Raw genomic sequence first — 13,083 nt, 5'->3', positions numbered from 1 at the left:
CTGGGCACCGTTTCCGACGACCGAATCCTGTCTATGTCTGGGAAATTCTGGATGTATGGCAAACCTAGCTATAACGTACAACGTGTGTGATGTTGAGTGATGCTTTCCCAGTTTTTTTGTTTTGAAATGAAAACAACTTTTTGTGACATGGCATATGTGCTCGCTGCTTGCTTTTTGTCTGCAAAACACTGATGGAGACAGAGAAAGAAACTAAAGTCAGTACGCTAACCTTTCTATTTGAAGTCCGACTGTTTTATGGACTGAAAAATCCATAGTGCATGCCTGCAATATGCACTAATACAAATGTTGCCACATATGGTTCCATATAACACTTTGATTATCCATTATTCAAAATAATTTTTTTGTTAGAATTAGGGACATGATCTAACGAAGAAATTTGCATGTGTAGCAGAGAACTATGTGTGCCGTGGAGACATCTTGCTTTTACTATAGCTGTTCCTACTGCCAAGTCACAAGATGTTCTTAAACTTGAACTACAAATAGGCGCATCAGCTCTGGGAATTGCGAGGCTGAAAAGTTTACTGAAAGCTTATTTGGACTGAGGTCCAAGTTTCAAACCAGGAACTATGCCTTGAATTTCAGTTTAAAATACCGACAAATATTTCTGCTGACATGAAAAAATAGATCCAATATTAATATAGCAATCAGCAGGAAATATCCTACTATCTATAACCAAAATGCCTCTGCACTGAGTACCAATCCTGCACTTACTCACTTGAAAGTAAATTGCATTGAATTCAACCGATACCCATTAGACTGTACTGTTAAAATGTCACAAGTTCTGCATTACATGAACTAAATTTTCTCAGATTTTTTTTAAGACTAAGAATCAGACTACTGGTTTAAATATGATTTCCACTAGGATGGATTTGGGTACCATTCCACAATTACTAAAAATAATTTCAAATATGCTTCTAAATTTAAACGCAACATTGCAAGTCAGCGGTTTGGAATCTGCTGTTAAATAATCTGGAAAGCTAACCTGCACCACCTAGTGGATTTATGGAATATAAAAGAGTTATTTAGACTTGTCACTTTGGATTCATTTTTTTCCTTAGGAAAGTCCAGTTATCATCCCCCTCCTGCTGGCATAAAGCAGCGGACCAATAATAACAGTATATCTAATAACAGGTTGAACTCTTGCTTGGTGCATTATCTGTAAATTTTAAAAATAAATCTTGGGATTACCCAAATCGCATTGTAAGGGGTTAAACTACATGTTTCATCAGGAGTGGCTGTTGTGGATGTGCTCTGCTACCATCCTAATATTGGGGTTGATGCTGTTTATTGGAATGGTGTCAGGTGATGCAGGGGGGAAATACTGGATTGGTTCTGCCTGTGTGCCAATGCAGTCCTGGATTCACCTGCTACACTACTGTCCTGGTAATACTGGATTGGTTCTGCCTGTGTGCCAGTGCAGTCCTGGATTCACCTGCTACACCACTGTCCTGGTAAGTGGTAGCAATGCTTCCCCGCCCACTCCCGTGTTCCATTAGTAATCACATCACAGTGTTTTATTAAAAACAAAAACAGGAATTTCTTTTCCTGGGGCTAATAATTGGTGTATGCATGTCAGAAGTAACAGTAGGGAGGGAAGGGTTAAACATTTCCTTCCCATAGGCTCCTTGCCTCCTATTAATTTAAAAAAGAGAATGTACACACTATCAGACAAGTTTTCCAATTATACATTTTGTGTCATGTGTAGTTTGGCCCGGTCTTTTTGGGGGGCATGGGGAGGTGCCTGGTTGGCAGGTACTGAAGGTGTGGAATTACTAACACTTCAAAAAAATAAAATAGCATACATTTCTGTTTCTGATCCCCTGTAGAGTTGGAAGGGACCACGAGGATCATCTACCCCATGCAATGCAGGAATCCTTTGGTCAACATGTGGATTGAACCAATGACACTGAGATTATCTTTGTGCTATCTTTGATTTGTTAAGTTGTTATTAAATCTATTAAATCCCCCAGCTTCTTTAATAGCTTAGTCTCTATTGGTATAATAATATGTGATGCTTTGTTTTAAGGGTTCTGCGTAACTCGGAAGGTAACAAAACTTTCTATTTACTATTTACTATTTACTAACTACATTTCTGATTTCAAAATTATCAATAACCTATACTTTCTTTCTTTTTAATTTATTTTTATTAGTTTTCAAATTATTATAAAACCATGAAGACGGAGGAAGAGTAACAAAAATTCAGAAAATATCCAATTTAAGGCATATTTTTAAATCCAGAACTAGTTTAAATTATTCTGATAATGAGCAGTCAGCATTCATAGAATGCAATACAATTTTTTAAAAATTTTAAAACCCCTTATTTTATCAACTGAGTTTAAACTATGTACTCTCTCTGCATTTAGTTTTACATGATGTGGAAAACAAAAGAGACACTAAGGACTAAAATGTTATATACAGACAGTGCGATTCACTGCATGCTTTCTCAAAAGGAAGTCCTACTATACTCAAGGGACTTACTACCAGGTAAGTGACAGCAATTTAAGCCTCATTTTAAAGAAACAGCCACAGAATCATTTGAACGGAATGTAATAAGGACTGGGGTGGGGTTGTTGCACTGCAACTTCCAAATCTACCTAGGGAAACTCTACAGGACTCAGAGATGGAAAAGGAGGGGGAAATCTTTAAAAACACAAGTCTATCTTTGTGTAATTCCATAAGGTGTTTTTTTTTAAAAAAAACTATCAATATGTGATTGTGTAACATGAAATGCAGCTTACAAACCAGACCTCCCCCAAGCAGTTGATGAGGACAGAAAAGCAGGCTCCAAGTGGTTTTCTTGAACATCTACTTTCTCATTCAAACTCATCTCATTTACGGGTAAGCACAGTGCTTTCATTGTATATACAGACAGGACAGGAGGCTTTTGCCTCATTGGGCCTGTAGTCTTCATATCCAAGACTCATCAATTCATATTATGTCACTCTCACATTAATCTTTCTGATATTCTACCTCAGGAAATCCATCTGAAACAAGTAATCCTTTACAGTACTACTGGCACCGAAGACAGATTGAACACAGATTCCAGCATTTCTGCTACCAATCAGTCCACCTTGTTGGTTTACCTTGGATTACTGATCTTTGAGATTTAATGAACACCAACAGTCACTATTCCAAGCAGAAGCTTGTGCCTAAGAAATCTGTCACTTTAATATAGAAAATTTAGCAATCTAAAACATAACCAACTGGATTGGGTGCATTGACATTATAAATGTTCACATTTAAATTAACATTTATATACAAGATTTATATACTAGAAGTAAAATAGCTTCTTAACCTTTCACTTTCAATGTCGTAACCTTTTTTGGGGATGCAGAAACTTTAGTATGACATCATATAAAGAGGCTTTACTGGAAAGAAGCATTCATTCAGCTACCTTGACACTATTTTTCATAACAGGAGACTAATAGCAACAGTTTTGGAAATATAAAATAAATTATAATGTCATTCTTTGGTTCATACTCCCCTTTGTTTATTATGTGCAGACATCTTATTTGCTCATGGGGATTTTTTTGGCTACTTTTATTTTTTAGCACAGTAAGATAGCCAAGGCAGCTTTTGCTTTTATTCAGCCGAGTCCATGTTTCATTGCTGATTCATCAGTTGAATCCTCAGGTTTTGAAAACCAGTTTCCTAATATGTTACTTCATTAAATGAACCACAAATCAGATATGTACCTTATTTTACTAACCATACTCATGTACACTACAGTACACTACAGTTTCTTTGTCTAGCATGATCAACAAAAGGAACCCTGGTTGAAACTATGAAAACAAGAGCAAAATTTTCTCCAATGCTCCACTTGAAATCTATGAGACAACCAAGCAGATTGCAGCATAGATGCGCTGAGAGGGAAGGAGGAGAGCAGACATGGGGATCAACAGTGCGCCAAACGGAAGACAGGTCTTCCTTCAACTATGTCCGCAAATTTCTGTGAGCTTTCTTGTTTACTTTACCTTGAAACAAGTTAATCAGCAAGACTGGCCATTTATATAAAATCTGCTCCACACCACAGACACTGAGTGCACCAGGGAATATGCAGATGGACACATATTTACTTTCCCTGGTAAATGAAAGTTGTTTACTTGTACTGAAGTGTAACTAGGAACCACAAGACTGCCCACCTATGACCTGACTCTCAGTGCTGAGACAACCACCATATTTTTAAAAAGAGCAGACCACAGAGGCTACTAACCCAAACCAATTAACAGAGGCGTTTATTGTTAATCACATAAAAATAACTTATTAAGAACATTTATTTACCTACTAATGGTTGCAGTTCTACTATTTATCAATGGAAATAGTCAGTCCCTTACCAATTCGAGTGATTTTATTGTAGGAAAGTTCAAGATTCCAAAGATTAGTGCAGCCATATAAACCATGAAGGGATGAAATGTCATTTTTGTTCAGAATTAGAATGCAGAGATTTTCAAGATTCTCACAATTAATCCCTTTAATATTGTTTTCCTGTAAACAAACCAAACAAATATTAAGTTTTCTTACATTTTTTTGAATGAACTAAAAATAATTAACAGTACAATCCTATTCATGTCTACTCAGAATGCTCAATAAATTGAATGAGATTTGTTGCCAGGTTAAGTGTTTAGGATTGCAGCTATTGCCCCCGATCCTGATTAAAACTGATACAAAAATCAGTTCAAGCCAGGCTGAATTGGGAGGGAGGTTGGTTTCCGTAGGTTCCCCTGGGTGAGAGGCAAAGGAGTGTACTTATGAGATTAGTACTATATTCTGTCTACCACATGGGATACACTTACTTGTGAGCTTTAGTTTATCATCTGTGCCCCTAAACTTTGTGCTGTACACAGGGTTATTGGGTGAAGGTGTTAAGATGTGTCTGGGTGAGCCTTTGGCAGGCAGTTACAGTAAAACTGCTTCAATTCCATTCATTGTAGGCAAGAGAATATTTGAGTGGAGGAACTGATTACCACCTGGGATGGAGATCTAGATGTTTGGCCCTTTTCAGCTCCTCCAGCAGTTTTTGATGGGGGCTAGCCACTTAGTCTTCTATTTGCCAGGTCAGTCTGTAACTAAATTATGTTCATCCCTGATTTGACCTAGAAGGGGATGACCTGACATGTATTACTGCGACTCACATGCATAAACTGGGTGGGCATGGGGTAATTCAGCTGTGCACATCTGGGTTCTTGGTACAGCACCAGACCAGTCTAGATGGTCAAAGGTGTTGGTGTTGGCATTGTCCATAGAAATATAATCTTTTACCAGAAAACCTATTGATTTGGGGATGGGCTTAGAGGCACTGCATCTGTGTTAGACTAGACAGACAGATCTGGGATGCTGTCAGTGTATTCACCACCCTGCTGATAAGCAGCCTCCCTGGCCAGGCTGGTTACTAGCAAGGTGAAAGATATCCGTATGAAGGTTGCTATTTGAAAATATTATGCTGGACTAGCTAGACCTTTGATTTGATCCACTAGGGCTCTTATGTTCTTATTGTATGTGGAGTGAATGTGTAACAGCACCTTTTGAAATAATTTCCACTTCAACATAGACTAAAAACTACATAGTACCTCTGCATCTATGTATTTTAGATCTTTGCAGTTGCTGAGTCCTTCCAAAGAAAGCAATCCACAACGTCTGAGACTCAAAAATTGTAGCTTTGAACACTGTGACAACGTGGAGAGGCTGCAGCCCGGCAAATCTTGAAAGGTAACTGTGGTCACCTATACACATTCAATAACAAAAAGTTTATACTCTTGCAGCATTTGAAATATATTTGCAATGCATTATATAAACAGTGATTTCAAACCATCCAAAATATTGTTTCTAGCTCAAAACAAAAAAGTTTGGAGAAATCCAAAATCATATCAGAGGGTGGAGGTAGAAAACAATTCATGAGATCCAACACACCACAATGGAAAGATATACTTCTTCGTGCCAACAATTCAACAATTGTTCTATGCTACTGTAACTCTCGTCTTGCTCATCCACTACTCTGCAGGCTGTGTAAGAGGTGTAAAGTCTCTTGGAAGGTTGTGATCAGGTTGCCTAACTGCACAATACTGCCATAGTCCCCACCCAACCCTTTGCATCAACAGAACTAGAGAACACAATGAACAAGGAATGTGGGAAAGAGTTTCTATAAAAGTCAGTAAATTATTCAAGCATTTTTGGCAAACTTTATGATTCCACTTCTTACTTCCTCCGAGGGGAATGTTATGTCAGCACTAAGAACCTACGAATAGCCTGCGATACATAAGCACTAAAAGGATTCACAAGACACTTGTACGACAGTTTTGAACTTGCAACTTTTACTCACCTGTTGCAGAGAATTCCAAGGGCCAGCCTGCATTATCATGGCAGCACTCAGAGGAGGCATCAGACCAGAGGAGCATTTCCGTGGCCTGTTTCTTTCAACTATTTTCTTCCCCTGGTGTTCCCTATAAATTCTAGACCAGGATTTACATCCTTTCATCCACGCTAACCTCTTCTTTTCAATAGAATCTGAAAGCACGAGCGGTTGCTCAAAAGAATTGACTGAATTCTCACATCTGGCCCAACGACTAGTGACTTCCTCATGAATTTCTTTTAAAGCAAGCTCTATTTTAATATTTTCAGATGCATAAGACCCATCTATCTGTCCAGCGCCTCCAGAATCTAGCTGTACATCCATGCTGATGCAACTGCTATGCCTGCTGTCTTCCTGATTAACTATTGTAATAGTTTCACTATTGAGAGCATTTGTATTACCATTTTCCTGAAATTCCACAGTTGTCAAAAAACGGTATCTGTCATCATTTCCTACATGCATCATTTCATGCATTTTATCTTGTTTCTTTTTCTCATACCCTTTTTCCTGTGTTTCAACTTTCTGTTGCTTTCCCTCAATTAGTTTCATTCTTCCATATTTAGCTTCCTCCTGTTCTTTTACCTTTTTGATTTTTTCCTCCTTATTTGCTATTTCTAAAGTCTTCTCTGTATTTGGGGGGCCCATTCCCCTTTTTATTTTGGCAGTTTCTTCTTCCTTTCGTTCTTCTACCTGTTCTTCCTCCTCTTCTTTTACCTTTTTGATTTCTTCCTCCTTATTTGCTATTTCTAAAGCCTTCTCTGTATTTGGGGGGCCCATTCCCCTTTTTATTTTGCCAGTTTCTTCTTCCTTTCGTTCTTCTACCTGTTCTTCCTCCTCTTCTTTTACCTTTTTGATTTCTTCCTCCTTATTTGCTATTTCTAAAGCCTTCTCTGTATTTGGGGCCCCCATTCCCCTTTTTATTTTGCCAGTTTCTTCTTCCTTTCTTTCTTCTACCTGTTCTTTTGCTTTTAATTTCTTTGTTATTTTTGTAACATTATCAATATTGTCCAGCTTCATTTGCCTTTCTGATTTTTCAGTTTCATCATCTTCTTTGACTTCTTTAATTATTTTTCTGTTTTTAGCCAACAGTTTTTCTTTATCCACATTTGCTGACTCCATTTTCTTTTCTATCACAAATTCTAGGTGGCCTTTTTCTGTCCTTTTCAGTTCTTCCAATATTAGTTGTTCTCGCTGAAGTCTCAAAATTTCTTTCTTCTTTTCATATCCTTCATGCCTCTTCATCTTTTCCTCAAGTTCTTGCCTCTCTTTTTCTTCCCATCTCTTTCTTTCTTTCTCCTCTTGTTCCTTCCTCTCTAGGGCCCTCTTCATCAATCTTTCCTGCTTTTCTTTCCTTTCCCTTTGCATCGCTTCTTGCAATTCTCTTTGTTTTTCCAGTTCTTTTTTCCTTTCTTTCAAGACAGGGGAATATTTTTGGTATACCAAGAAGGCTCTAAAGGTAGCTTGGATTTTTACAGCAGCCATATCCTGCAGTTCTGCCAAGTGTTGTCTTTCCATAGCTTGTTGTTCTTCAAATGCCTTCTTTTCTTCTTCTATTTGTATCTGTAAGTTGTTAATCAATTCCTAAGCCCAAACAAAAAAGTAAGCATTTGTAAGAAATACCAAAATTATGACGTACAAATCACATAAAATAGAAACTGATATTAATGGTTCTATATTAAATAGGTTGCATATTAAATAGGCATATTAAAACAGGCGGGTCAGAGGGAGGTGATGTCAATCTATTTGTAACATATATAGTGAACTGTGTTCCATTTATTGTTCAGTGTATTGTTGTTATATAGGCTCTGTTATCATAATAATATGAAATGAGCTATTTGTAATTGTTCCAGCAGGTGTAGAAAAAGCATGTTGCTATCCTGAAAGAATAAACTTGGGGTGGTATTCAATGCTAGTATGCCAACTCCTTGGGGCCCTGGGTGCCTAAGTACCCACAAAATTTCCAATGGGGGGACAGGCACCCTCAAATTTCAATGCCAGGGCCATTCAAGCTGCATGGCACCCATGGCCCCAAGCACCCATGGTTACAGGGCCAAGAATCAAAGAAAGTTAATAGACATGACTATCTTAGATACATTAATTTCAATAAGTCTACCCTATGATAGTTTGGGCATGATATGTGGGCTGAGAATTATTTTCCTATACATAAACTACAATGCTACAATCTTATAAAAATTGTCAACATTCTTGTATGTAAATTACCTCATGCTGTCTCATTTGTTCTTTCCAAGACTTCTCCTCTTTCATCAGCTCCTTTTCTATCATTGCCTGTTGTTGCTGTACATAATATAGATCATCAATGTTAGCACTTCAATGTAATTTATTAATGTTAGATAGAAGAATGTCTGACAGAGAAGGTGCATGTAAAAAAGTAACAGAAAAGGCTGGAAAATTATAAAAACCAAATGACAAAAGCTGAAACATTTACTAAACTCTGTTCCTCTAGAAAATCATACTGGTCATTTGATTGTTGGTATTCTTATAATAAACAATAAAGCAATGTTTCTGAACACACTCTTCGATAATATGTGTAGCACCAAAGAGAAATAAGGCCCTCTTTGTACACTAAAGGAGCTGATTGCTACACTATAATTCCTTCCTGTAACATTTGAAGTATAATATATATATCAATGTCAGTGAAAAGCATGTCAGAATGTATCAATGACTAGCATATTATGAAGACTCAGTTCTTTAATTTAAGCTGTATCTAGGTTAGCTACACAGGGCACATATATGTTTAAATTATTATGCGATATTTGCATGATTTAATGTATTAAATTTAATGTGTTTCATTAATGTATGAATTCTATTTTATTTTTTCTGATGTTTATTATTTTTTAATGCATTCAAATTCATTTCAGTCTAAAAACAAGATATACTAAATAAATAAAAGATACGACCCACAGGTTTTAAATATGCCCATTATCGACATTAAAATATTACCGCATGGAACATTTCTAACTTCATTCTTTCGGCCTCCAGTTCCTCCTGCCGTAGTTGCCTCCTTTTTTCCTCCTCTTCATTTTGCGTTTCTTCCATGCACTTCTTAATTTTCAACTGTTTTATTCTTTCATTTTCAAGTTCATTTTGCTTTTCTTCCCAGAGCTCATATTCTCGCTTGCATCTTTCTTCAACTTCTTGGAAAGTAAAGCTAAGGTCTGTGTCACCACCATCTAGAAGAATGCAGGCATTAGAACTTGGAACCACTCATACTGTTTCACCCCATAAAACTGTGTTGCCAGCTCCTGGTGGTTTTAAGAATTTGCACTATACCATAAAAACAAGGTGTATTATTTTTTTCTGTCTGTGATAATCTATTTTAACATTCTGCACTAGAGGAGGTTGCTTCATCTTCAACATCCCCAACAATATAGCTCATATCATGCAGATGTAGAACATACCATGTATGGAAAATAACTGAAGTCTCTGGCTAAACAATATTGATCTCAGAGACCTGGGCTAAGTCATGAGGATGAGTGATTCTCTGTGAGTCACTATCTTATAAGATTGTTTACCTGTCAAAGAACTTCTATCAGCAGTTTCACTGGAAGCAATGTCTCCATTATCATTGGCCTCTATTGTATTATCAGAAGTCACATTGATCTGTTGTTGTTCTTCATCTTCATCTTCTATTTCAGACAATACCTAAACAGCAACAAATATTTTCATGATAGTGTAGTTGAGCTTGGAACTATCAAACTATACACAGAAGCAGTTATGTTCTCTGCTAGTCATCGTTCAAAATTGCAAGAGATATAGTAGGAGAAGTATAGGTAATGAACAGATGTTATTTGTTATGGATGAAAAGTTTCGGAGCACTTGTATTGGCCACAATCCAACTTGGTATGTGCAGAGGTCTTGTTGTAAGAGCAGCAATCTTACTATTCAGTTGTTTAATGCGGAGGAGAACTGAATTAAATTCCTTTGCTTTCCCTCCTAAGCTGCTAATCAGAAATATCACCGATTTTTGAATGGGGGTTTGTGTTTACTACCACAGCTAGATTGGTGAAAGAAAATGTGAATGCAATACAGCACTAGCTTGCATTTAAGACTTCTTATTGAATTAGGGATGTCTGCATAGAAGTCTACTTCAACACGCATATTGCCACAAGCAAAATATGAAACAAGCCTCCTACCCAACAATAGGTTTGTATTTGTATTACAGTTTGTATTTTATCAGAGATATATTCAAAATATATTTTAAAGGAAGTTTAGAGGAACCACCAAGCTTATCAAATTATTTCTGTTATGACAATCAATGTAAGCTTATCTCTACATGTGTCACATTTTCTGCTATATTGTTATTGCTCTCTACTGCCGAAATCTAATCAGATCCTGAATTTTTTTCTACATATGAAATTTTATTTTTGTCATAACTAGCCAGTTTCTAAAAAGAATGTCACTAGGAACAGTTTTTCTGGAAACATATATTTGAACTACGTATTAGTGCAAGGGGAAAAAAGAAATAAGAATACACACACACACACAGTGGATTAAAAAAAACCTATTAAAAATATTTCCTTATATTTGAACTGGATTTTTTTTTAAAGAGAATGGTAAAGACGAAGGTTTTTTCAAATCAGGTGTGGGGGAACCTTTGGCCCTCAGATGTTGCTGGCCTACAAATCGCCTGACCCTTGCCCATGCTTGCTGGGACTGGTGGGAGCTGTAGTTCAGCAACACCTAGACGGCCAAAGGTTCCCCATACCTATCTTAGATAATAACCAGATTATTATTAAATAACATGTATATAAGTATGTTAGCCAAAGTTGAACAGGAAATTCATGCAGGTTAGTGAGAGGGCTGGCATCCATTTTCTGTACCCAGTACAGAAGCCAGTTTGGTGGCTTGAGGAAATAAGCCACCAGGTCTAAACCCAACAGAGAAATCCAGTTTTCTCACCCTTCTCTGCCAACCCAACCCGAGCAGATCTTCTCATGGCTGGATTGTTGTTTCATAAAGCTTAGATTCCTGGTGGTAATTCCCCTGCACAAGGGTGATAGCCCAGCCCTTAGAGGCTGTTAGTACCTACAAGGTACCTCATGAGAATTGACCAGTGGAAAATGCTGATGATCTTTTCAAAGTCCTGTTCTCACTACAGAATGGCAAGCTAAGACAGGAGGTTGACACAATTGCTTCTGAGCATCCCCTCCAGCACTGTGAAGTCCAAGTAGATCCTTGATATTCTGAGGAGATAGAGGCTATGCAGAAAGCCTGATGAAGATTAGTTAGTGCACATAACTGTGCCTACCCTGAGGCTGTGCAAATGACTAAGGCATATTTTGCAGCCTGCATTGCACCCCCTAGCAGCTGGCCAGTGGAGATATTTCACATGGTCCAGAAGTTGCTGACTCACACTCTGAAGGAACATCTTGTCCACATCATCTGGTCGCATAAACTGAAGCCAAGCCCACAACACACCACTGATCCCACAATATATCACAGACTGTAGGAATGTTTGGCAAGTGGAATGAGCAGTGGCAGTAGCCCTAGTAAATATATATAGAGAGAGAATACCCTTTTCTTTAATTCTTCTGGATCTTCATTATATTCAGAAGCCAACTCAGCCAAGCATTCTGAAGCATTATTAGGAACTACCTTGTATATATCACCTGCAAATAAAGAAATTATAATTTAGACACTGCAGAAGAAGTTACTGTTTAAAGCTTCAACTAACTCATTTCAGTGAGACATCCTACTAGCACATATATAAATAAGATAGTACTTCTTTTCAAATGGGCAGGATTTGATCTGACACTAAAAATAAGTTCCATACAAGTTCAGGCTTGCTTATTCTACCTTTAAAAGACTCATTAAAATTCCAATGAAAGGAATAGGTAAGTGTTTTATACAAATCATACTTAGGATATCTTAATAATCAAAGCATAATTTGCGGCAGGCCCAATGTTAAACAAGGGTTTCTATCAATCTCCTAAATTTGCACTCCCAGGAATTTTCCTGCTAATATTTACAAAAAATCTCCATAACAGTGATAAACAGCCACTGCTACCCAAAATGAGTATTAACATTTGTCTATTTAAATATTTTGAATACTGCTAACTTACTTTTGAGTTACAAATAATTCTAAAAATGTTTGAGTGCTGTAGTTTCTCTTGTAAAACATAAGCATCTTACTTGTACACCAGTAGCAGAACAAACTGACTCACTTACTTGATATTTCATCGTTTTCCAAATCTTGCAAAATTAGCTTTTCTGCATTGTGGCTGCTCTTCTTCACAAAATTCAAATAATGGATAACTGATTCTGGTAGCTCATCTGAAATCTAATATACATTTTAAATTAAATTCTACGTTATTTTCATATTAGGCTTGTTTGCAGCTAAGGTATAACCCTAGGTGGAACTATGTAAGGTAGAAGTATTGGAATACAAGTGCTGCAGTCTCAAATCCTATTTATTTATTTATTACCTTTCTGCTAATTCACTTAAAAGCAGTTATTTGTACATGGTTTAAGTAAGTTTATAAAAAAATTAGATAAATTCATAGGGCAGCAGTGGAAAACCTTTAGCCCTCTGATAATAATAATAATAATAATAATAATAATAATAAAAATAAAATAATTTTATTTATATCCCGCCCTCCCCAGCCGAAGCTGGGCTCAGGGCGGCTAACAACAATCAAAATAATCCAACATTCTAAAAACATTCATTATAAAATTAATTAAAATCAAATTGATGG

At 36.9% G+C, this 13,083-nt stretch overlaps 1 protein-coding gene across 3 annotated transcripts in view; it reads right to left on the bottom strand.

Annotated features, from left to right (window-relative positions):
• LRRIQ1 (leucine rich repeats and IQ motif containing 1) overlaps nucleotides 1–13,083 on the bottom strand; it is a 99,497-nt gene that overhangs the window by 84,065 nt on the left and 2,349 nt on the right. For 2 of the 3 annotated variants that reach the window (XM_053405655.1, XM_053405654.1), the window contains exons 3-10: nucleotides 12,557–12,668; nucleotides 11,903–11,997; nucleotides 9,901–10,030; nucleotides 9,329–9,558; nucleotides 8,588–8,662; nucleotides 6,338–7,948; nucleotides 5,589–5,741; nucleotides 4,356–4,506 (exon numbers count right to left, since the gene is read on the bottom strand). In XM_053405655.1, coding sequence (XP_053261630.1) covers nucleotides 4,356–4,506; nucleotides 5,589–5,741; nucleotides 6,338–7,948; nucleotides 8,588–8,662; nucleotides 9,329–9,558; nucleotides 9,901–10,030; nucleotides 11,903–11,997; nucleotides 12,557–12,668 — 2,557 coding nt within the window. Of the gene's footprint in view, nucleotides 1–4,355; nucleotides 4,507–5,588; nucleotides 5,742–6,337; nucleotides 7,949–8,587; nucleotides 8,663–9,328; nucleotides 9,559–9,900; nucleotides 10,031–11,902; nucleotides 11,998–12,556; nucleotides 12,669–13,083 lie in introns of those variants that run through there. The other variant, XM_053405656.1, reaches the window with a different exon arrangement.

Source organism: Podarcis raffonei, chromosome 10, assembly GCF_027172205.1.
Source record: "Podarcis raffonei isolate rPodRaf1 chromosome 10, rPodRaf1.pri, whole genome shotgun sequence".
NCBI classification, from domain to species: Eukaryota; Metazoa; Chordata; class Lepidosauria; order Squamata; family Lacertidae; genus Podarcis; species Podarcis raffonei.
Note: the sequence above shows the minus strand (reverse complement) of the source record. Positions and strands in the feature narration are given on the sequence as shown.